General features: G+C 42.4%; 1 protein-coding gene across 16 annotated transcripts in view; it reads left to right on the top strand.

Annotated features, from left to right (window-relative positions):
• The window catches only part of Lypd6b (LY6/PLAUR domain containing 6B), a 161,510-nt gene extending 135,714 nt beyond the window's left edge, over positions 1-25,796 (top strand). For 8 of the 16 annotated variants that reach the window (XM_006498352.4, XM_030252096.1, XM_006498350.4 and 5 more), the window contains 6 exons: positions 7,872-7,931; positions 11,709-11,774; positions 19,392-19,543; positions 20,469-20,567; positions 23,027-23,157; positions 24,367-25,796. In XM_006498352.4, coding sequence (XP_006498415.1) covers positions 11,755-11,774; positions 19,392-19,543; positions 20,469-20,567; positions 23,027-23,157; positions 24,367-24,540 — 576 coding nt within the window. In that variant the 5' untranslated portion in view covers positions 7,872-7,931; positions 11,709-11,754 and the 3' untranslated portion in view covers positions 24,541-25,796. Of the gene's footprint in view, positions 1-7,871; positions 7,932-11,708; positions 11,775-14,297; positions 14,981-19,391; positions 19,544-20,468; positions 20,568-23,026; positions 23,158-24,366 lie in introns of those variants that run through there. The other 8 variants (NM_001379385.1, NM_001379381.1, NM_001379384.1 and 5 more) reach the window with 2 other exon arrangements.
• The last annotated feature ends 380 nt before the right edge of the window (positions 25,797-26,176 follow it).

Consider the following 26,176-nt stretch of genomic DNA (forward strand, 5'->3'; position numbering starts at 1 on the left):
GACCCCTTTAGACTTTGCTTAATCCTTCTCACTCCACTGAGCGATGTATGGTTCTGCTTAGAGTTTAGGGGGATTACAATACCAGGCTTGAGGGGAAGGCAAACTCTGGGGAGTGGGACTTCAAGCCCATGCTCTTCCTTTCTTTGTCAGTGTGAGGTTGACAGAGAAAAAGGCAAATGACATCAGCGGCCAGGTGTCAGTATAAAGCAGCTGATTTGGAAAATAGTTCCTTTGAGGCCTGTTTGGGTGAGAATCATTGAGATCACAAAAAAAAGGAAGCAGCTGGTAAGTTCTGGAAACCTTTTTATATAAGCCCAGACTTTGAATAATGCACTAAATGGAGTGTATTGCATGTATTTAAATATTTATGTACAAATGGCTCGTTTTTTAGCCTGCTGTGCCACAGCCCCGCAACTTGACACAATTGTTTTTAAATTCCCATTGTCTAGATGCTAGAAGGTATTGTACAAAAGACATCAGAATCATAGTAAACAGACAAAGAAAACACAGACCGGATCATTACAAACCAAACTGCTCTTCACAGCAAACTAGAGTAAAGGGTTTTGAAGCCATGTTATGAGTAAATTAAAATGGAAGGATGTGGGCCTAGACTTGAGTCAAAATTCTTTGTTCAACTCACTAACTTTGTGACCTTGGGGCAAGTTTCTATTCTCCCTCTTATCTTCAGACTCCTCATGTGTGAAGTGGGGACAATGATAGCTCCCACCTCACGGTGCTGTGACAATTACATGAATTCCTTGTGTTGGATGTCTGACCCTTACAAAGCCTCAGTGAACGCTAGCTTGAAATGGAAGTTACTCTACATGAGCTGAATAGAACCAATCACTAGCAAAATATTACAAAGTAAGATCTGGGAAAGGCAGGCACTTGGTTTTAGGAGAAGATACCACAGCTGTGGATACAATGGTGTCCAGTACACAGTAGGTGTCTGCTAAATATTGCTTTGTTAATATTTATAATATTACAGTATATTTTTGATGATTATATTAATAATCCAACATTAATATCTGAATAAATATGTGTAGAGGAACTACAGGCATGAATTAGATTGTTCTATGAAATGAACTAAAATGTGCGCTTCAAACGAGGACACAGGAGGGACTGCTTGAAGCAGGCAGAGGTAGAACTTTCAAACTTCTAGCCTGGAAATCATTACTGTCTCTTTTCTCACTGGGGTGTAGGCATTGGTGGCACTTGGTTCTCTAGGAGCAGACGATCTATGGATGTCTTGCCCTGGGGCTGTGTTTTCCTGGGGACAGCATTCCAGTTCCTGTCTGTGAGGCAGAGATCCAGGAGGGCGATAGGCCCACACTGAAATCATCACCTATGGTCACTGCTTTCTCCCGTTTCCTTCTGGGCCTTGAGTTCCATACCCCAGGCGTGGTAGAGAATAGAGGCTGGTTCTGGAGTCTGACTGGTACCCAGAATTATCAATTCCCTATGGATCTGTGAGCAGACCCTACCTGTGTCTCCTCTAAGCCCCCTTGTGCTGCTGTGGGCAGGTTGGCTTGATCTTATGTGTACCTTGCCTTCTTTCCTTACTCCAAACCTTTGTACTGAGGCAGGGAAAGGAATGGACGTCCTCTACCTATCCCCAGCCCGAAGTCAGTACTCAGACCAGATGTGATGAGCAGAGGCTGTCTTTGCAGGAAGATCGACCAATTTGCCAAAGAAAGAATGCAGCTCTGGGACCTCCTAGCTGCAGGATTGTGTAAATCACTCAACACTGATAAAGTTAAAGTTATGAAATTCAGTAATTTCCATTTTGTACCACAGCTAATTAGCAAAAGGAGAATGGTGACAGAGAATGAATTCCCAAACTTTTCACGAGGTAATCCTGGACGGATGGCTCCAGACAGTCTCACACGTAGTCACTTCCAAGATGCTGCATTCAAGGAAGTAACATTTAATGAGTTCTTCTCGTCTCCTAGACGTGATTCTAAGTGCTTGGGGAAAAAATTAACCCACTCACTGGAGATCACTATTTATTATTATTATGGCATTTTTACAAGGAGGAAATGAAGGCACAGTAACCTGGCCAATGCTAGACTCTCATGCTGAGGAGCAGCTGAAGAAGCTGTTAACTTGTTCACTAAGCGGAGGTCTTTTCACCCTTACCACATATGTCCAAAGGACCACTGCGTCTCTTTGCCTTTAGGGCAGGTTTTAAATGTGGAGTTTGTTTGCTGAGGGTCCAGGTGAGGGATTTCAGGCCTCCTCCTCTTGCCTGCAGAAGTGGACCTCAGAACCTCGATTATAGTCAGAGGAGATATTGAGCTATTTCCAATATTTCAAGGAGTAAAAGAGAAATCACTCTTCTATGTCATGATCAGTATGGTTCAGTCCTGGAAAGCCTGACTGAGGTGATGAAAGAATGAGGAAGGACAGACATACATACAGGGAAGCTGGGGATGAGAGGGGATGAGACGGCTGTGCTCACTCTGACCAAGGGCACCAAGCAAAACAACCAATACCTCGGACTTTTGGTATATATAGCTAATTTTTACATTCAATGGTCAATGGAACACTTGTGGTCAGACTGCAGGAAGGCTTTGCCAACTCCCAGAGGTCTGAGGGATTGGTCTTTGTCAGGAATTCACATTCAACTCAGGACTTCATCTACTTTATTTATTCACTTGGGGCTACCTCTACTCCCTACACTTTTAGGAATATCGAAACAATATGGGCCAATGAATATATAAAACAGTTGCTTTGCATTTGTCCATATAATGTGATAACGTGATCATTTCATTATCTTTTGTGGATAACTACTTTTCATGGCAATTGGGCTTCCAGCCTTACAGTGTACAATAATTATCTTTTATATACACTTTAGATGAGTTCCTCTAAACATGAAATGGGTTTGGAGTGGGAACTAGACAGAAATGGATGTTGGAGCTGAAAACTTTAGTGTCTATGGGTCTGAGATAAGGAGAGATCTGGTGCCAAGGGTCAGTATCAGTGAGCTGGCATGGTATTACCCTCCTGTTCTAAGAGAAGGTGGTACTTCCTGTTGGTTTCTCATCCTTATGTGCATACCAAATGCTTTTATTTCACACAGCTGTGACTGGCTCTCACTGAACTCAGGGTATGCTTCCAACCAACTTTCAAAATGTAGTGAGGAGGCCAGATTGTTAGTTTCCCTTACATCCACCACTAAATGATGCACTCTAAAGCCAAACAAAGATGCTGTTTTGCATTAACCGCAGTTTGGATTTTTTTTAACGCATATATTAAGACGTAAGGCTATATGGAGGCTAGAGGATGAGGAAAGACATTTGCATAATTTGAAACAAGATCTCTCATTGGCCTGAATCTCACTGAGTGGGCTAGGTGCTGCCTGGCTAGTGAGCTCCAGGGATCCCCCTGTCTGTGTCTGCTCAGTTCTAGCATTATAAACCTTCATTACCGTGCCTGGCAGTTTTTATATGGATACTGGGCGTGAAGCTCAGGGACTGCCCTCACATCCTCTTAAGCACCAGACCACTAGAAGGAGCTGCCATGCTTAAATGTACGACAGGTTAGGAACTGGCAATTGTCAGGCCAGTTGCGCCATTCATTTTGTTTGTATTTTTGAATAAGCCATGTGTCCTCATGGCTGGGAAAACCAGACCAATGAGGAATACACTTTGAGGAGTCTTCTTGTTACTTGTGCCCTCTCAGTCTTTAATCTGTCACTCTAGCTACAAACCTTCATGTCTGTTAATTTTCCATATATGCTTATTGCACGTATTTATGCATGCACAAGTAGACACATGCAATGCTTCTAAAATCCGAGAGGTGATATGGTGTGTGTGTGTATGATATGTATTGAGTAGTGTGGGAGGATATCACTATACATGGATATAGGAAGGAATTTTCAGAATTAGAATTTGGGTCAAGGCTAAATGCAAGTGAAAGTTGAATGCTGTTGTGAATTGTTCTTTAAGAGCTGGGCTCCCATCAGCCCCCTATGCAAAGGCCAACTTTGTGTGGGTTCCTTAGAAGAGAGAATCAGCGAGCATGTTAACCTAGCAAATTGACCAAAATCTAGAAAATTGACACTATAATTTTGATTTGCATTTCTCCTGTTTAGAAGTGTGCTCGACTTTTTAAAAATGACGTTTAAAAACTGTTTTATTTATGCTCTATAATGCAGTTATGTCTTTTGACAATTTTCCTATTCATTTGCACATAAGTTTCTTATGGAAACTATGCTAGTAGCTGTTTTCATAGCAGCAAAATTACCTGAGTGTTTGATTTTGGTTTTGTCTGTGATTTGAGTTGGAAATTGTTTTCCCAGGTTGTTACTTGTTCTTGACTCTACTTATGATATATATCTTTTGCACATGGAACTTCTTAAAACTGTGGTTGAGTTACTGAAACTTTAAATGTCCATTTCCTGTGTTTTATTCATGATTGGAAGGACTTTTCCCCATTCCAAGTGCACCATTCTTACTTCCTTCTGCTGCTTAGAGTGATCATGAAATAGTTTCAGGCATACACGAATTAGAGGAAGTAGTGTAACAACTCCCAGGCCCCCATCACCCACCTCTAGTCATTTGAATATTGCCCAATCTTACTTATTTTCCAACTTATATTGAGAATATTAATACATAAACCCCAGATATCATATTATTTTCTCAATAAGTACATCAATATATGTTAATGACATATAAAGATTTTTTTTAAAAGAACATACTTTTCATAACATTATTATGCCAAGAAGTTTGCTAGAATTTTATAGCATTGAATTCTGTATATAACACAGGGTATGGATCCAGCTTTATTGTTTTCTCCCATTCTGCTCTCATAACTTTTCAAAGTCCATCTTAACTTGTCAGTATAATTGATGTTTTGTTTTGTTTTGTTTTTGTTTTGGCTTTCTATTCTGTCCTCCTTGGCTGTCTACTTACAGTATTGTCCTCTTTAAATTACTGAACTGGTAGAGTAGTTTAATGATTATTGGGACTACTAATTAAAGGAAGTGATAAGTTTCTACTCAATCCACACTGTATAAAGGTGACAGAAAATATGATTTACAATGCAGTTCCTTAGAAACTGACAATGTAGGATTGGGGGCTGAGGTATGTGACAGTGTGCTTCCCAACGAAAGGACCAGTAAAGCAAGCTACACTGAACAGTTTCTTGAACTGTGGGTCACAATAGTAGAGTCACAAAACTTTGGCAGGAGTGAGTGACAGATTTTGAATGTGCAAGGACCTCAAATTAACTCAAGATCAAAAGTAAATTCCTCTGCAGTGGGGGTGTCTCTGCAGGGCTGGTCTGTGTCTCCCATGCAGTTCCACTGCTACCTTGGTTCTGAGCATATAGCATGCATGCCTTGCACTGTGCACGCCTGCATTCTCTATGACATCAATGAGTACCGCATGCCTGAGATACAAGCTAGATTGCGACAACACTATATTGTGGTTGGGTTTTGTTGTTGTTTTTATTCTATTTTTACCATCAACGCAGTTTTATGCTCTTATAAAAATGTGCTTCCATTATGGAAAACAAGGAATTTTAATATTTTCCTCCCGTCATTTTTCACCACATACCCATGATATCAATGTATCTTTGGGTTCGATTGCATACAATGTTTGATTTTAAAACTTGCAAATTGTGTTGCTGATGTGGCATAAAATGATAAAAAATCATAAAAATGTTGTGATTATGATAAAATCATAAAAATGTTAGGTTGGGATGAGGGCAGAATTTCTAACATTTTCTAAAATGGCCATAAACGTTATTTCTGCATTTTGTACAGCACATTAATACAAAGCGGCAATCTCAGCACTGACTACTATAAATCAATAACAGTCCGCTCTGCAAAGTGTAGAAGGTCCTCTGTGTCCTGCAGAATCAAATATTCAGCCACAATTTAATCCTTTAAAATGTTTATTTTGATATTTATTTTATGGAGGGAGGCACCCCCACAACATGCCACATACATAGAGAAGTCAGAAAACAGCTCTTTTCTTCCACCACGTTTGCCCTGGAGTCTGAACGCAGGTCGTCAGTCTTGGCAGCAGGCACCTTTAGCCACTAGATTTTCTCATCAGCCCCAAATTTAATTATCCATGTAAAAACAAGCAAGTTTTTATCCATCTAATTAGTGTGTAAATATATTCTCATCTTAATTAGTACAATAATATGTATGTCAAAGAGTTGCTTTAAAATGACATTTGTTCTGACCTGCAGCAACTCCAGGTTAGCTCTATAGAGACCTGAAATGCATAAACATTTCTCAGGCAACATGGACTCACTAGTGGGAAAAGTTTCTCTGCTCTGTAGCAATAGACTAGAAAATAGTGATTGTAAAAGCCTGGGGACTTGGAGCAGGTAGAGGACAATGAGGAAACAAGAGAGAAAAGGTTGACTTGGAGGTTGATTCTTGCTTCTCTTGGTCATTAGCCTACCCTGGGTTTCCTTCTGCAGAATCCGAAAGGCTGACAGTAGAGAGAGCTGAAATGTTTGCAGTATGCTGTGCTGTGGGGTTGAACTGGAGACCCAAGAGTGCTGCAGAGAAGGGCCCTAGTCAAGTATGTCAAGAAGGCTCTGCCGTTGTGTTGCTGTTTTGAGCAGTTTGCTGTCTCTCAGCACCTAGTGACTCTGGCCCTAAGGCTGCCTGTGCACCAGTGGCTCTGAAGACATGAGAGTGAGCCTTACTGTGTGATTCCTGGGAAGCTGGGTGAAGATATGTCATTCTCAGCCTTATTTCCAAAGGACAGGACCAAATCTATCCAGTCACACATCTTCCTGAAGAAGGTCTGGGCATGTGACTTCTGCTGCTGCGTTAGTGTAGACATGGCACTAAGGTTTTGACCATGGTCTTTCATTGAACCGCTCCTATCTGCCTGTACCTTTAACAAAGTTCAGTAAGGAATAAACAGGTAAAATGTGGTAAATTGGTCTAGATCCTAGAGTGGGCTGAGAGACTGAGCCAGATTCCTGTATGATGACACAGTTCCCTAATAACTTTGGCACAACCTGTGACCTCCTCAGCTCTAATTTCTCCTTACACCCTGGTGATGACCACATCATGCTTACCTCACAGCCCTGTGTGGAGAGTTAATTAATTTCAGATGGGAAAGTTCTCCAGGGATGAATCATGTTGTAGAGCGAATGTGCTAATTCGAGACCTCAAGGCCTTTGTGTTGAGATAATCTCCTGCTGCCCAAGCCCACATGCTAAAGCGTAAATGGAAACTACTCAACTTTGGAGTCAAGGGACTAAGCATTGCAAGGTGATCAAAAGGACACAGTTAACTGTGTTCTCTGACTGTTTGTCCTATAGTGATCAGCCATGCGACTTCAGAGGTGGGTTGAGGTTAGCTCTGAAGTACAGGGCCAGTGCTCTCTGCCAGAGAGGCTGTAGCCATTTTGAAAGACAGCTACCAGGAGCTGTGAATACACACACTTGGACTCGTTTTTATCCATTGGTGACTGTGAGCTCGGCGTGGATTGCATGGGCTCCACCTCTGGCATACCACACTAAGTAGTACAGATCACTGGTGTGTGACCTCTGTCCTCTAACCTTCTGAATGAGTCCTGTGATAAATCCCAAAGCCAGTCTTATCTTTACATACTTTCAATGAGGACAATGTTTGTGCCCATTCACACTTCATTCACAGAAAAGGAATAAGAAGAATCCTTCTTTTGGATTCTGTTGCATGCTACTGTTCGTGAAAGTCTACTCATGGAGGGCTTTGTTTTAAGCACAGAGTGGAAGGGACTCCTTTAGGCACAAGCAAAGAACACTCTGGCTGCCAACAAGAAATTTTATGGTCCGGAAATTGGTATAGAATATGGATGAGATCTCAATATGCCTTTTTAGCTAACTATTTTTTTCTTTTTCTTTTTAATTAGGTGTCCTTGAATGAGAGAAACAAGGACTAGAAGAGGAGGAAGAAGACTTGGGTAAGGAAGGTGAGTTCAAGTACACAAGGAAGTGAAGTAAAGGGATTCCCTTTATTTGGGAAAATATGTCTCACAGTGAGAACATTGTCTGGGGGGTGGGGTGGGGTGAGAAGGCTTGGGATGTGCAAGGTGAAGGGACATCAGAAGACTGAGAAAGCATGCTTCCCAGCTTCTCAGTGTGGCAAAATACCACTTTTCAACTTCAACGAGAACATTTTATTTTGTTTGATGGTTTTAGAGGTTCCAGTTCATGGCTGAATAGATATGTTGTTTCTGCACCGTGATGAGGCAGGATATCATGGTGAGCAGCAGAGCTTCTGACCTCATAATAGCTAAAAAGCAAACAGACAACAAAACAAAACAAAAATCCAACAACAACAACAAAGCAAAACAGAGCGCAGAGAGGAGGGAAAAAAGTGGACAGAGACAAGACATGAACCCAAAGACAGCCCTCAAGGGTGCACTGTCTTCAAGTATGGCCCACCCCCTCAGCTTCTAGGACCTCCCAAGTGTCCATCGAGGTGTGAATTCGTCAGTGAACTGAGCCAGTCGTGAGGGCAGAACCCTCGGGATCCGACTTCCCCAAACTCTGACCCCTGAGCATTATTATATCGGGGGTCCTCCTCCCATGAGCCTTTGGACATTTAAGATCTGAACAATTACAGATAGGTTATTAATTTAAAGAGAGATGTTCTTAATTTAAGAGAGAAACCCAATGTCAAGTGAAAATCCAATGTTATTATTATTTTTGACATTGAATGTCTTAGGACACAAACTATAGAGCAGAACATAGTTAGTTCAATTAATAAAAGTTTCAGTAGTCCACGGATTGGTTACATTCAAATAAACTTGTTTCCATACAGATATAAATAACTTCATATACATATCTGTATATTATAGTTCAGTGAGAGGGAACACTATATTAGTAACATCCCGTGTTCATATTCTAAGGTCCTTTGTCTAACATTGTTCACCTCTCTCTGCCTTTTAATGATATGCTTCGTGATGGTAGGATTAGAAATCACTAAGTCTTGATGAGGTTGCCACATTTGAATGAGCTTATAAGATTTCATCTACCTTTTTCTTCTGATACAGAACTCAGTGGTGTTTTCATTTTCTCACTGATTGATTTGCTGCATTATCCAGTTGTTGGTTCCTCATAATTCAGATAATGTAACTGGTTCTTCTCTACGCTGGTAACAAGACTTTATGCACTATAGCTTTCCTGGGATCACTCTGCTACATTAAAAAGCAGTGACATCCAGAGTGGGACTTCTCTGATGTTCAAGATTCAGTTGGAGTTCTGGAAGGAACCAGGTAGCATAATCAATTGGTGTTATTTCAGAAAGTTAACAAGGTATAATTCACAGGGGCTAGGAAGCCATTAGCAGAATACCAGACTCCAGAGTTAGCAGCAGAGAAGAATCATTTCCATCTTAACTCAGGCCCTGAGGACAAGGGAAAATGATTACTAGCATCTAAGATGTACTAGGTGTAGTATAACTCTGATAGACACTACGGGACATAGTGGAGGTAGTCACAGAAACAGATGCCCAGCCTGACTTTCCGACCACCTTGCTATCCATGAGCACTTGCTGTTGGCCAAACCAAACCGGAGCCATTAGGAAGGTGTGCTTGCCTTTGCAGCACAGATCAGGGTAGAGAGAGATGGAGGATGGTGGGTTTGAGGGCCAAGCAAAGAGTAAAAGAGGCCGTTTCCTTTTCACAACACTGTGCCAGTGGGAGAACATCATTTTGCTACAGTGTATTTAAGGGAATGTATGCATTGAACCATGTACCAATGGCTTAGGCACTGTTGGGTAAGTCTTTAGTTGCTGAAACTAGAGTTCTCATAGCTTGCACGTGGGAAGCTGATTGAACGAATGAAAGCTTAGTCACTTAGATAAACATTCACCATGGAAATGAAAAGTCTGTTTGTAGAAAAGAAAAAATAAAATACTTTTAATTGATAGCGCCTTGCCTGTAATGTCTAAATCTCTTAGAGACAGACCGTAAGCATATTTCCAAGCAAGGATTGGAACTTGCTCTGCCCAGTTCTCAAGATTTTCCTGTGTATGTGTGTGTGTGTGTGTGTGTGTGTGTAAATGCATACACAAGTGTTTAAATGCATGCATGTGGTAAAACGTCTTCCTCAATCACTCTCCATCACAGTTTTTGAGGCAAGGTCTCTCACTGAACCCAGAGCTCACTGTGTAGCAAATTCCAAGAATCCCGTCTTTGCCCCTTTTTCGTGTGCGATGGTTATAGATACACACCATTACACTCAACTTTTACCTGAGTGCTGTGGCTCTGAACTTAGGCCCTCATGCTTGTCCAGCAAGGCGTTTACCCACTAAGCCGTCTCCTAAGCCCCCAAGGTCAGCGTTAGCCTTGTAGCTTACAAATAAGCTACAGTATTTTCTTAGCTAGAAACCATTGTATGAGCTAGAACAGACTTAAAGCTTTTGTGAATGAGAAATATTTGTACCAAGCTTTCCAAGCAAGATGGGAAGTATAACACACATTTAAAATATGAAATGGTACGTTGAAGAGACACAGGGAGCCTGCCTCTACACTTCCTTGCCGTGAGGGGCTAGAGAAATTGACGTTCCTTCCCTCCCAGCTTCATAGGGGCCTCTGGCCTTTGGAGAGGGCCCAGCCTGGCACCAGTGGTTTATTGCCATTACCCTCCTCCCCTTTCCCCCTAATGACCCCCTCCCCCCAGGAGGGCGGATGCCAGCCTTGGGAACAGACAGAAAGTGCCATACCCAAGCCAATTGATTGATTGATAAGCATTTCCCAGTGCAGATGGCTTCTGCCCTTGAAGGAAGCAGAGACCAATATTCTTAAAATGTTAAAAGCCCACTCTTGGACTATGAAAAAGAGACAATTAAGTATTTATAGACAGCTATGACCACGTTGTAAAAATATACCAGCTTCTGATAGCATAGTGAGTTACTTTTCCTAAGTCAGGAAAGTCCCTTTCCAGCTGATGGTTCTGTCCTGCTGTCTGAACAAACATTAACAGGTTTGAAGGACTACATTCCTTTACCCTCTCATGTAATGTCAAGGCTTAGAAGCCCCCACTTGCCCCCTTCTCTTAGACCTGGGGATTCACTCACTTTCCTGTTCCATCAGGAAGGTTGGTGGCTGAAGCTCAAGCTTGAATAAAGACCCTCATGTGATTACAGCGGGTTGTGATTCCTGGTGGTCTCTTTGGTGTTTTTTACAATCTGGGCACAATGATGTGACAGCCCAGAGTTTATGGCTTCTTAAAGCAAAAGATATAAGAGCCTCTGAATGCTTGTTGTATGCCAAACCTTTTCCTGGGGAGATGCAACACACATCTACTCACGCCAACAGGAGCCTGTAAATGACCAAAGTATGGATACTATCAAATTCCAACATGGTGAACCAATGAGTTTTATTGAGGTTACTTACAGGAATATGGGTGTGAGATTATTTATAGGTAGAGAAATGACTCAGACACAACAGCATCACCAAAGCCTGCCAGAATGGATGACAGCTCACAAGGCTGGGAACCCAGAGCATGCTATACATAGTGACGGCAGCTCGGGTGGAGAGTGTCCTTTTCAGGAAGCTAGGTTGGCCTAAGCTTCCTTCAGATAGCTCATATGGTCCTGCTTCTCCAGTGTAGCTTGGCTTGTCTGAGAGTATTCTCAAGCAGTCTTTATTTTTCACTCTTGGGAGGGAGGGGCCTAGTGAATCTGATTAATTTCAGGGACTTCCGAAATCTATTCTGAGTTGTTTACTTTCTGTCTTAAGGAGTTTCCCTAGAAGATGGAATGTTTCAGTCCAAAGACGCCTGGAAATGTGCTCTAGTTTTCAGAGGTATTAAATCCTGCTTTCATATATGTTCAGATAATTGTAGAATTTGAGAATTGAAAACATACATATTGAGTTTGAGTCCTACCTCGTCAGCCTCTCAGCAATAATACTGATATTGGCCAATTCTACAATTCACTGTGAATGATAGTTCTCTACATTTAGCTTTCTAATCGACTTGGTAAATGGACAGGGTAACAACATTTTAATTTTAATTTTTCTTTAATTCCCTAAACTTTGCAAAATGCATATGTGATATTTCTATTTTATAGGAAACTGAGACTCAAAGCAATTGAGTGGTAGGCAATAGAGGTGACAGTCAGAATTTCTGCCTAGGCCTGGTGCCTCCAAAGGCCAATTTTTCCCCATTACACCAGGCAGCAACTTCACTTGACTTTGCCCTTGTGGGACTGCGAACTACGTTACCAGCCGTTAAATATCGTTTTTCATGTTGCAATTAAAACGCTATTTAATGTACATAATTTTTCAGTTTCCTCTGAGAATACAAAATTATGCACATATATATCTTTATATATGTACATTTCCTTCTGCTCCGAGTAGTAATAGTGACGATTTATAGTGCAAGTGACACACCGTAACTTTGCAAGATATGCAAGATACAGAATTTTTTTTCCTTAGGACTGCTTTTATAAGCTTGTCAGCTTCCAGAGAGTTCTTTGAATAATCTGTTCTGGATTTTGTGACTATGCAAAAGTCAGCACAATATTCTTTTGCCAGAGCATGCAGTTTACTGTTGGTTTTTAAATGCCCTCCCGTTTCAGAAGATCTACAGACTTGTCTCTTGCATGTATAGTATATTTTCAGGTGGATACTTGAGAATGGAATTGAGCTTATAGGGGCTTTGTAAACAATGGCTAGTGACATAAACCTCAGGACAGTGTGTAGTACCACTTGGGTTCCTACTGTTCTCCCCATGAGCAACTGTGGGTGCTGTAAACAGTGAGGTTATTGGTGCACTGGTTGCTTCATTTGTCAACTTGACACAAGCCAGGATCAACTGGGAAAAAAATGCCTCCATCAGGTTAGCTTGTAGACAACTGTGGAGCCTTTTCTGGATTAATAATTGATGTGGAGACCCCAGCCCACCACGAGTGGATACCACTCTCCCCCACACACACCCACCCGGGCAGGTGGGCCTGGTTGGTATAAAAAAAGCAGCTGAACAAGCCATGAAGACCAAGTCAGTAAGTATTGCTCCTCTGCTTCAGTTCCTGCCTTGGCTTCCCTCACTGATGGACTGCCACCTGGAAGTTTAAGATGCAGTAAACCCTTTCCTCCCCAAGTTTTTTATGTTCGTGGTGTTTATCACTGCAGCAGAAAAGTAAACTAGGCTCATTGGTAATTCAATCTCTTAATCAGAGTTGTAGGTATGCACTTACAGCCTGGTTTAAGCAATCAAGCAACCCCATAAATACATGTATACATTAACTCTCTGTCTCTCTCTCTGTCTGTCTGTCTCTCTCTGTCTCTGTCTCTCTCTGTCTCTGTCTCTCTGTCTCTGTCTCTCTATCTCTCTCGGATATCATACTTTAAAATTAGAAAGTATCTGAGATTCATACTTACTGACCATGTATTGGCACAATTAGATTTAAACTGATTTGCATAATGAAATTACTTTATCCTGAGCGCTGTCTTAGGTGTCATCACAAACCTGGTTAGATACACCGGATAAAGAATTACTTTTTTTGGAATCACCAAACTTCCAGCTTTATGCTTAGAAGTGTCCCTTCTGTGAGACTTTGATCTTACATTTGGTGAAAACTTTTCTGTTTGTATTTTTTTAAAGCAGTGTAATGGGAATCTAGAATAATATGGGAATGCCATATTACATTTCTGAGTTTTAATGCATGACTGGAATTCTTCATTAATCTACCTCTGTCAGTTTCATACTTTATTAGAAGGGGGGGCGTGGTAGTGCAGTTTTTCACTTTCTCACTTGTTTGTAATAGAAGGAATTTCTGAGTCTTCTAAAGACATTAGTTCCCAGACCTCAACATTGTCCCACTGAGAGTACATATGGAATAAGCTTGTACAATTGTATCTTTTGATCTGATCTTTAGTCTGCTGATAATGATGTGTATGGGAATGGGAGGGAGGGAGAAGTGGGTGAATTTGGTGCTTAAGTTTTTTGAGGCTAAATAAAAAGTACTTTATATGCTAACAGTTACTCTCAATTCATACCACAACCTAAGTCACCGGCATAACTGTAAGTCCACTTTCCTTATTGCTAATGGGGACAATACTTCTTAGCCTTGTGATTATCTGGTTAGTAAATATAGATCTGGAATTTTATTCTGGGTCCTTTTGAAGCTAAGGCTGTTGTTTTTTCTGTCCCTCGAAGATTGTCAACCACATCTTCTGTGGCTCACATTGTCTTCTCTTACTAGTAATAGGTGGGGACTGTGGGGACTTGGGATTTGCTCTTTCTTGTTTACTGTTTTAAACTCAGCACTCAGAATGCTCTAAGGGAGTGTCTTCAAATGATAAACTTTCAAGGTGTGGAGAAGTGGAAGCCCTTCACAAAGTATGTCACATAGAGAGCAAACCATCAAACCCTGGAAACTGATTCGTAAGCCCAGGCGAGGCAAGGCACCTAGCCTTCAGCTCCTCTGCAGGGAAATGGGTATAATGCACATCTCATGACATTCTTCCAAAATGTAATAGGACAATGAATGTCTCTTTTCAGCACCTTGGTTTCCCAGATAGAAGCAACCCATACCATGCTCTGGCTATAAACAGTGACGTTTCCTTCTGGCAAAATGACCTCTTTCCAAAACAGCATTTTCACCTATTCCAGACTTTCCCGGTCAAATTTCAGCACCCATTTTGGATTTCCATTTGGCCTCCAGTCCGTTTTTATAAGGGAAACTGGCTTGTTAAGAGTGTTGAGTCAGAGCGGCTGACTGCAGAGTGCGTGGTGCATGCTGGGAGGCGTGGATGTGAGTGTTGACGGGCATGTTGGACTTAGATGGGCTGCTTCCCTTCAATTAACCGTTCATTATTTCATTAGCAGCTGAAGGTACTCTCGTGCTGGCTGACTCGTGCATTAGGAATCGAGTGAGCAATGCAGTATTGACTGTTGCACTTTGGTCTTTGGGTTTCTCTTGGAAGTCCATCATTTAACAGCCTCGGATGCCCTGCCAGCTCCTTCGTGCCTTTGTTTGACTCTCTACGAAAGGCGCTCTGTCCAGGTCAGAGATAATGATGTTGGTTCTGTTCCAGAACATATTTACTGACAATGTGGTGTGTGCTGAGCATACATCAAGGGATTTTTTTTTTTAATGTGTGTCTTTTTACTGCTGCAAAGGCTGTCAGCTATATGTTGCTTCTCAAGGTCCCCACCAGCTTTTCAGACGGTGGCACGTTAAGAGCACCAGGGTCTGGGAAGTTGTCCTGCTTCTGAACCACATGCCCTCCCATGAATCAAGCCTCTTATTTTGGGCAGGTATGGGCCGGTCTCAGGAGGGGGTTCCTGAACTTACAAATCTGGCTACCTGCCATTCTCTGGAATGCCTGAGAGTTGCTTCCTGTATCTTTACAAATGTGCCTCGAAGAAAACTCTCCCCTCTCCTGGCAAAGGAACTGTTTGCATTCTGGAACAAGTTCATGTATCTTCTAAAGAAGAGACACAAAGCCCAGGGAAGACGAGCTCCGTACCCGCGAGGTTTCTGCCCAAGCCTGTCTCTGGGGAACAAGGATGAGAGTCGTAAGCTCTCTTGGAGAAAGACATTTGGAGCTTCCGCTGAGTGTGAGGGTTGTAAACATATATCCCATGGTGTACAGTGGAACTTTTGTCTTAGTGTCAGAATAAAAGAACACGTTCACAGGAAGCAAAATCATTACAGCTATATTCCGAAGCACTACGCTGCATTTTTCACCATTATGTGGGTCTCAGAACCATTTGAGCTCCTCCACCCGGCAAGATATATCTACACATGCACACACACACACACACACACACACACACACACACACACACACACACAGTTTTACCAATTACCTTGGGAACCTCATGGGTTACCCTTCATCATCCTACATGAAGAAGCAGCATTAGTTTGTGCAATGGTCATGGAGAAAATAGCCTGGTTTACTCTAACACATACTGTAGACCCCACCCGCCTCCAGGGAACAAAATACAAACTCCCCTATAACCTTGCCTGTGACAGAGACTGCGGGGAGTGCCTGCTCAGCGATGTCGGCACAGATGTATTTTGTTTTAGCGGGTCTGTGCAATGATCCTCAATGTACAGCAACCCCAGGACACTCTGTTTAACCATTTACTTGTTCACTACCCTAATGTCATCTGCTTATGAAAAATAAAACAGTCGTGGTGACACAAGCCTGTATATGAAAAAAGATATAGACACTGTTGTTCAGGAGACAGTGTAGGGTAATACATTATACAACCTGCTCAGGAAAGAGAAGACACTATTATTTAGTTTGTTCCTCATTTGACAGGCAAGCCTTTTCAGTTTTGGAGAATATTGCTGCTTCTCTTTGAAGTAGGAATGAAAATATATTTAGGTTGTGTAGCTACAGCTCTATGGAGCTCAAACCCTCTCTGTTTTGTATACCACTAATAGTGAAAAGGTACCAGCTGGAACATTTTGAAGGGCAATTTACTGCATCAATGGCAGTCTTCTGCCTCTGAGCCTCAGTTTCCCCAGTTGCACAATGGTACTAAACCAACTTCTACAGTCCTGCTTTAGACTATGGAGAACACAAAGAGCAAGTCTTATGCTTAGACTTGTTCATTTAGGTTTCTCTTAGTTTATTTTTGTATTTGTATTGTGTGTGTACATGGATGAGGTGTGTGCATGGATGCTCATGCCTATGTGTGCATGGATGCTCATGCCTGTGTGTGATGCAGAAGCCAGATAAGGGAATTGGTTTCCTATTATATCATTCTTTATTTCTTGTCCACGAGAGACCAGGAGCTAGACCAACGGCTAGCAAGCCCCATCAGTCTTCCTATCTCCACTTACACAACACCAGGTTACAGGCAGGAATGTGGGTATAGCTGGTACTTGTGCTATGCCTGACTTTTCATATGGATCTGAACTCATGTCCTCATGTGCTCTTACCCACTGAGCCATGTATTTCCTCCTTAGGATATAGGTTGCTTTTCTTTAGAGTTTGGGGTTAGCTTATGTTTTCTCTTCATTTAATTCATCTGCTCAAATGTTGCTTACTCAGAGAGGTGTGTGCAGACTGTCATATGTGATATAGCCCTTCCCTTCCTACTAAGGTATCACCTTATTGCTTTGCCTTTATGGCATTTATAACTGTATAATTTGAAATTACACACTCCCCTGTGTTGCCCTTTCCCTCAAAAAATGCAGTTTTCATGAAAGAAAGGGCATTGTTGGGAAGTCAATAATAACAATGTGTGACCCATAGAGGATGTCAATAATGACACGTGGGATAAATGAATAAGGTTTGGTTTCAGTGGGAAATTACTTTAGGAAAACCAGGGATTTTGCGTTGTAATTTTAAACTGGGAGCTTTTTCACCACACAGTAAGCGCTTACAAGAATTAGCCTAAAATCCAGGCATGTAACTAACTAAATAATTCACATGTTGTATGTGCTTTAGCCAATTTTATTCCTATACATATACAAGGAAACATTACTACTCCCATTTCATAGCTCAAAATCTGTGTTACTGAGAAGTTAATGAACTTGAGTCAGGCATCACAAGGGTTGGCTCTGGAACAGGAATGTGAGCCAAGCATTCGACGAGCATAGCTTCAACTGTGGCTCAGTACTTAGCCTCTGCCTTCCTAGGCATGAGGCCATAGAAACCTCACTTCAAAACTGCTATTTCTTATGACTATACTACAGCGACGGAAGCTGGGCTTCGGAAGCTTCAGAAAGTCATCTGAGGTCCCACAGCTTCGGTGATGAAAGGGAATCTAAGGATAGACAATGGGCATTTGAAATCCATGATCTTAGGAGGCTGCCCATCTTACACAGACAATGTAGATTGCTGTTAGAGCACAGTCATTCTGGGGTTTGAGGGAGAAAGGACTCACCTCCCATTATAAAGAGTCTCTCTTGGGATGCTGGGTTCTAACCTTTGACTATTGATTCATTGTAGCTCTGGGATGGACCACTTTGGATGTGTGAATAGGCAAAGCAGAATTAGCATTTCCTTGTTGTATCCTTAGAAATTTCAAACCTGCATGCTTTCTTTCACTGACTACATCCTTAGTGACTCAGTTTTGTCTTCACTAAGGTCCTTTGTAGGGTAAAAGGTCGTTATCACTACATTTTGTTTGGTACTCAGTTTCACCCTTGCTTACATGTTATTTACATGCAAAAGACACAAGAGAAGTAAAATTCTGGAGCCCCTACACTAGTACCTTGGTTTCAAAAAGTTCATGTGAAGAACCAGGATGCTTGAATATGTGGATATCAAACCACTTTTCTTTGAAAATTTCCCTAAGCCACTGAGATAGTTGACTCAGCAAGAAGAAAATGAGTGCGGATGATTCTATTGAACTCTAGCGTTTCCGCAGAACTCCTTTTATGTCTGTTTTATTCACACAAGGCTATGTGATCCTATCTGAAACTGTATTTGATGTTCACAATTATCCAAATGTGTGGGTAGTGTGGGTATTATTAAGCCATTTTACAGATGAGGAAATTGAGGTTAATAGAGTTTAAAGAGCTTGCCCAAGGTCAGGAAGCTAATAAACAGCAGACCCAGCACCTGAACCTTTGGACTCCAGGTTTGCCCATCGTCTTTGGCAGCCCACACTCACCTTTCCCTGGCCAGACAACCTGTCAGTGATGAGACTGCAGATTTAGCTACTCCCACGAGCCTGGCTTCAAAGGGTAAAGGCTATGGGTTCTGTGGGGTCCCAAAAGGTCATGTCCTTTACCCATTGCCGTGTGCACATCTGTCATTCCTTTGAGTTTCAACCCCTTATGAACATCATCAATAATGTTTGTGGACCAGGAGTGTCATTATATTGTTGGCAGCACTTAACTTTTATGGCTTCCTCTGGAGCATCCTGGTGGTTTGTCCTTGCACCTAGTGTGACAGGTGGAGGTGGAGCTGGCACCTCAAGTGCTGCTCCCTTCTCCACCCTGCATCAGTAAGCTCCAGAATGGAGTCCACACTTCCTGTGACTAACTCACTATTCACTCCACTGGCTTTCCTTTCGTGACTTCTCTCAGAATTTGATGGAGCTACAAACTTGATCACATACCTCTGTTTACCCAGAGAAAGGGTTGCAGAAAAAAAGTGGTTTAGGGACTCCAGGTAAATAAACCAGGAACCAGGGTTGATTGAAGAAAAAAAAATCCCGTCATTAAGCCCAGCATCGACTAGCTGTCCCCCAGACAAAGGAGGAACCTGGTGTAGCTAGGCCAGTGCTAGAAGCTTGTGTTCCTGGACAGAGAGCACTGAGTGGCCTGCTAGAATTTTATCAGGCCAGTAGAAGGCAGTAATTACTTAACTTTGATCTGAATGGTACGTGTGGTACTGACCCTTTTTGACAGGAGGAATAATTGAGCTTTCCGAGCAGATGCAGGACATAACTCTCATTGATGTATAAAAACACATGATCTGATCCAGTCTGTGTTTTCATGGCAGACACACGACTTTGACCTGCCCAATCAGGGTGGACAGAATGCTGCTCCTCTGCCACATTCTAGCTGTCACCATCCTTCAGATCTTGATCATCTCAGAGAACTGGGTGTTTGCAAAGAACATCAACTTCTACAATGTGAGGCCCCCTCTTGATCGTAAGTAGGGGCTGTGGTCCTCATTCTGTTTTGGTTTGTCCCCTTGTCATCTACCACACCTTTTTAGAGTGGTTGGTTTTACCTAGAGTGACAGAGACATGCCTGGCCACTGCTGGCCTGAGAGTGCAGGGGTGGGAAGCTATTCTCTTCTTTAGAATGGGTTGGCCTTCTGCTATAGTCTTACATGGCATGGCAGAGGAAGTTCAGAGATCTTGGTCGATTTCGCCATCAGAGATAATTGGCTATGGAAATTTCCTGCATAAATAATACACCCATTCTTCCAAATGGACATTAACACTTTATGAAAACTCATCAGAAGGTTTGAAATTGGGAAGAGAGCGTGACCTGGGTCTTCATTATCGTTTTATGCACAATTAATATTGCACCAAAGTTTTATCATTAATGTAGTAGTCTAATTGTAATTCCGAGGGGGACATGTTTTTCTTTTCCTTTCTCCTCTCCTCTTTTAAAATGCTTTACTGGTGCTGGTGATGCACAGCCAGGATGAGGGCTGTCTTCATCCTGGCCCCACGCGAGGTGTATGGCATTGCTGTTCTTCACTTTGAATTTTCTGTATTCTTCAGGATGTTCCAAAGAACCTGTCTGCCTAGTTCTGCCACATGTATATGCATATGTGTATTTGTGTCTGAGTATGTATATGTTGTATAATCTCAAATACCACTTCCATCCTTGCCCACTGTCTCAGCCCCTCTTATTTCTGAGGACTAGATATTAATAGAATCATACCATGGATCTTTCAAAATAGCTTCTGGAGCCATTTCATTTCAGGACACAGGCATTCCAAAGAGGAAGGATGTCTTGTATGTTTTGTTTCATCTAATAAAGTTGCGAACTTTGGGCTTTTGATGTTGGAAATTTTTGTCCTTTTGTGACTTTACTTCATTCTTTTATTTTTTTTTTAAAGCCACACCATTCCCAAACAGTTTCAAGTGTTTTACTTGCGAAAATGCAGGGGATAATTATAACTGCAATCGATGGGCAGAAGACAAGTGGTGTCCGCAGGGTGAGTATCCGAGCTTGGAGGACTCTTCCAGATTCTTTTGTGACCTTACTTTATTTAGATTCTTCCTATAGTTGGAGGGAGATGTCTTATGTTATAGAATAGTACGCCAACACAGGCCAGTGGGATTCTAATGGGGTCCTGGATCTCTTGTGAAAGACTGCCCAGACACCAGAGCATCTTGAGAGAACCTGGGGATGGGTCACATGCACACACACATGCACACGCACACACACACACTGAGCATACACTTGTATGTATCATGAAGAAAAATGTCTTAAAAGGTGTTAATCAAGAAGACAGGAACCACAATGTTGACTAAGGCATTCAAACAATCCCAGAAATGTTTGATGCTTGATGATACCCTAGGAAAGTCATACTTACTGCCTTAAAGCAAAGAAAGGGTTCTGTACTCTACTCTATAGAGATTCATTGTTGCTTAGGAAGCTCATTCACTCCCCTAACAAACATCTGATTATCCTTGGTAGTTGACTGACACATCTCCAGTGTCTAATCCAGATTCTAATATGTGCTCAGTAAATACTTGCTGAAAGAAGAATAGATGCCTTTGACAAGGTAGCCATGGGGAATCTTTTCTCAATAGACATTAAAACAAAGACCTGAATGGGCAAGAGAAGGAAGCCTGAAGGAAAAGTGTGACTAGAAGGGAAAGCTCAAATGTAAAGGCTTCCAGAGGTGGTAGGTGTGTGGGCTCTTCAGTGAACTCAGAGGCTGATCACTATGGCACAGTGGGAGATAGAGGAACAAACTGAGAGAGGCCCATGTACAAAGACCTGTCTGATAGAGTATGAAAGTTAGAATGCACAATGCGGATGTGATCCGAAACATTGCTGTTGGACAGCTGGATATGAGAGTCAAAGAATACATCAAGTGGGGACTGTCATAGTGTTCCGTTGGAAGATGGCAGCTCCCTGCAGGTGGTAGAAATAGAGTTGTGAAGAAACGGAATGTTTCCATACAAAGTTGGAAGTAAAACAGACAGACTATGCTGCTAGGACTTTGAAACTGAGGGAGCTATAACAAGACTGGGCTGTTCTGATTTTAGGTTGTCAGATGAGATGGCTCCCTTTCCTCCAGACTTCAATGTCAGCTACTTTTGTCTAGTTCAAGGATGAGCAATCCAGGGTGGCAGCCAAGTGTACTGATTAAAAGCACAAATCTTTGACACCTTCCTTGGTTAGCATTCTATCTTATACCTATGCAATTTTCTGCCTGTTTGACTGTGGGCAAGATGGTGGCATACACCTTTAACCCTGGAACATGGGAGATGGGGCCAGGAGAACTTCCCCACCCCCCACCCCCACCCCCGCCCCCAGGAGAATCTTTGTGTGAGTTCTAAGTCAGTCTGCTCTTCACAGAGAGCTTCAGACAGCCAGGACTGCATAATGAGATGTTGTCTTAAGCAACATCAAAGAATGTTAATATGGTCTATGGCTTTCCGAAGGTTCATGGTAAGGATTGAATGAATGAACATAGTTAGAAGCTAACAGAGTACCTCTACAATATGAATGTATTTGCCATTGTAAATATTACTAAAGTTATCAAAATGCCACTGTATGTATTAATATTTCATTTAAAATATCACAACACTCTTAAAGGATCAAATAAGAGTTACTTGTGACAGGATCTCACCATCTTGGAACATTTTCTCCCAGTCAGTTGCTATTGGAATCCATGGTGAATTACTTAACAGGCATTTCCATGGTCTTTGACAGCAACAAGGAGACACAGCACTAAAGCGGAATATCCTATTGGGTCAAATGGACCACCTTCTGACAAGAATGCTAAGTCATAAAATGGATGGTTAGAGCAGTGAGGATAGCTCTGTAGAAATGAGCTAACTGTACAGAGCAGGGAAACAGGGAGACAGGAAGTGAAGAGGCCAGGGAAGGTAGCATACATCAATGAGGAATCGTCAAACATGCTAGAAGGCTGCAAATCTGAGTAAGCAAGGTGAGGAAGATGGGCGAGCTGGTTTGTAGCTGGAGAGCCATTTGCATGTAGCCTGTAAGAAGAAAACATTGAGTGAGACACCACGTTCCCAGACATGTTGTATCTTTGTGCTCACAGTTTTGACTTAATTTAGAGTTCCTGAACACATGCTTCAGAGGAAGAAAGGACAAGTTGGGGACATAAATACTTGCAATATTCAGTTTTCAGGACCAAGGATTGAGGAAAACTCTACACATTTTTCTCAGCTTCAGCTAATGCCAAAGGAACTAGATACCCATTTATATTCATTTTCAAAAGACATGTGTACTCTGGAAGCTGTTGTCTTGCCAGAAATACCACTCACAAACTCTAGCATTCATTGCTATTAAGTTTCTCCCTCTGACCCTTTAGATTATTCTGGTTTTTACTCTCTTCGGGCATTATGGTCAAGGGGTCTCTTTTGCAACATGGAAAATAAAACCGTTTTTATCCTTGTTAAATTTTCCTAGACACACAGTATTGTTTGACAGTTCATCACTTCACCAGCCACGGAAGAAGTACGTCCATCACGAAGAAGTGTGCCTCTAAAAATGAATGTCATTTTGTCGGCTGCCGACACAGCCGAGATTCGGAACACACGGTAAAGATTATGCTTGCTTGGAATTAACTTTCCCAGATTTCATGGGGGGATGGTGGTAAGTTACGTGTCATGGGAGAACCTAGAAGGAGAAGCCATATGTTAGGTTTGTTTGTACTCTGACATAAAGACTCTACTTCAGTGCCAGTGAGGAGAGCAGACAATTGAAGATATTCTGTCTTCAAAAAGAAATAATGGTGCCAAGAATGAGTGTTAGTTTCCAGAGCTCTAGAGATAAATTCTGAACTTGAACAGCCTGAAGCCCATGCTGGAAGCTCAAGAATCACCCACCCTTCAGAGAGTAAGGAGCACTGGAATCTGGATGATGTGTGACTCTGATCATGCAAGGGCCACATGGGCAGCACCGCTGAGGTGAGCTGGTGAGGCTGGACAGGAGCACCCTAAACTAATTGAAATGGAACTTCACATAGAGGTCTTAGGAATCAAGATCTCTAGAAGGTATCCATGGTGAGCACAGCGGCTCACTTCTGTAATCCCAGTATTCTAGAGCCTGAGGCAGGAGGATTGCGAGTATGAAGCCAACTTGAGCTACATAGCAAGATTTGGAAAGGAAAATAAAAACTTCCCCCTGGGTCAATCTGATGGGCAGCTGGCTGCATAGTCATTTGTGGCTGTGCTTGAAGCTGCTGCTTTCTGCTGCCCCCATTGGCCTGGGAACATGCATGAGTGGCCAGTTCATGAAGACATGGCTTTGGGTCAGGCATGCATCACTGTTGTGGTCACAGGTTGCTTCCCTTGAATGTACTCTTAAGAATGGGCACTTTATTTTATTTTTTTATTTTAGCAAATTATCACTGCCATCATAACAGGACTCAGGTGAGGGCACAGACAATAATAGCAGGTCACAGTTATCACCTAACAAATAATACTAAGAAAGAGAACCAATAAATCCAGAAGGTTCCTGACTTTCAGGTCATTGTTTTTGGTTCCATTGTCTTCTAATAAATCTTTTAAGATCTGGAAACTGAGCAGTCTAACTCAGTCTCCCATCTTTGCCTCAGTTTTGCTTGGGTTTGACACAGATGCTTCAAGAGTTAGGATGAGAACTCTCACGGTAGTCTTTGTTTAGCTGGGGGAAGGGTACCCAAAGGTCAGGACAATGCACAGGCTGGACTATCAGCTCCAGTGCCTGTCTTGTCCCATCTTCCTCCCTGCTTCTCACTCCAATTCCTCTTTCCTCCTTGTACCCAGGAGTGTAGGTCTTGCTGTGAAGGAATGATCTGCAACGTAGAGTTGCCCACCAACCACACAAATGCAGTCTTCGCTGTAATGCACGCTCAGAGGACGTCTGGCAGCAGTGTCTCCAGTGTCCCCAGTCCTTACCTCCTGGTGCTGGCCTGGCTCTTCATGCTTCCCTTGCTATGATGATGCAGTTCCCAAGAGAAGCAGAGACCAGCGATGTAAAGCACAGAAACAGTGGGCCAGCGAACTCTGGAGCGAAGGTCCATCTTGCACTTGATAAAGAAGATGCATTGGACTACAAAGTAGAAGGCAGAGGTTTGCTTTGCTGAAATGCTCCTGCATGAGGTCAGAGCACTGAGCATGAGGACTTGGTAGGAACCAAGAGGACGACGACCTAGCATCCAGTGTTCTGGTCCAGAGATGCTGCATTTTGTCAGTTCTATAGAAGAGCCAACCAGCATTTTTGACAGCAAGAGTAGCTTGATAAGCCCGGGCCTGACTAGGCCTTCACCTGGAAGGACTTTTTTGACCTCATGGACTCCCTCAGAGTCTGCTGGGTCAGACTCTTGTTTCTGCGGCTATCTCAGAGCATCTCTGAAATGTAACCCTTCTGCCCATTACCGTAATAAGTACTTGAGATGATCCATTTGTAAAGACAAATGGTTTGTTTGGGCTCACAGTTTTGGAGATTGCAGTATATCCTGGTTTGGGGCCTGTGTTAGAGAGTGAGTAGCCACTTATAAATAGAAACTTGAAAAGTGGGAGAGGATGGTCTGGAGAGATGTCTCAGCAGTTAAGGGCAGTGACTGATCTCCTGGAGGACCCAGGTTTGATTCTCAGCACTCACATAGCAGCTCACAACTAAAAGCTCCAGTGCCAGGAGATCCAATGCTCTCTTCTGGCCTCTGTGAGTACTGCAGACATGTGGTGCACAGACATACATGCAGGTAAAACACCCATATACATAGTTCTTTGTAATAAAGGGAAAGGAAGGAAAAAGAGAAAGAAGCAGGGGTGGGAGAGAGAGAGCATGCACTTAAGATTCTATAGTACCCTTCAAGGTTGTGTTCCCAACGTCCTAAGAAATTCTCTGACTAGACCCTGTTTCCTAATGGTACCAATGGGCTGAGGACCAAAACTTTAACCCTGTAACAGTCAGGATCCAAACAATAGTATCCACTAACCACCTAGTCCGTGAGCAGAGCAACTGCAGGGGGAGCTTTCCAGTTCATTCTGTGAATCCATTTGTCAATTACGAGCTGGTTGGGGATAGGGTGCAAACCTTTGAGTTAGACAGTGTAATGCATGCTGCATGTTTCTTGACAATGTGGAGGCCTCTAATGAAGCACATTTACCAGTGTCACTAAATTTGTGTTTCCAGGCACCATGGGTGATACATGCTGTCTGAAAGAATAAAATTCTATGCTGATGTGACTTAACTTTTGTTTGGTTTTCCTTTTAGCTGGGGTGGGGGTGGGGGAAGAGACACTTCAGGAAGGCTAAACACAAAGAGTGCATTGAGAAAGACAGGAAACTTCCCAGAACAAAGGGAATGGATGCCACTCTATCATGTCCACCTGCAGCAACAGCCTACCAAGACTCAAAAGAAATCGAAGAGTTCTCTTCTCCAGTCCAGTCACCTACTCTTCCTTGGATGTCAAGTCCAGCAGAAGAAATCTAAGTACGCAATGAAATGTTTGGTCTTGCTTTCCTCTCCCATTTATAGCACCGTTTCAGAATGTCAAATGAACATCTCTTTGCTATTTCTAGAATCTCGATTTCTTTTCCTCCTACTTCTGCTCTTTCATGTGTTAAAAAG

The sequence above is a fragment of the Mus musculus genome, chromosome 2 (genome assembly GCF_000001635.26).
Source record: "Mus musculus strain C57BL/6J chromosome 2, GRCm38.p6 C57BL/6J".
NCBI lineage: Eukaryota > Metazoa > Chordata > Mammalia > Rodentia > Muridae > Mus > Mus musculus.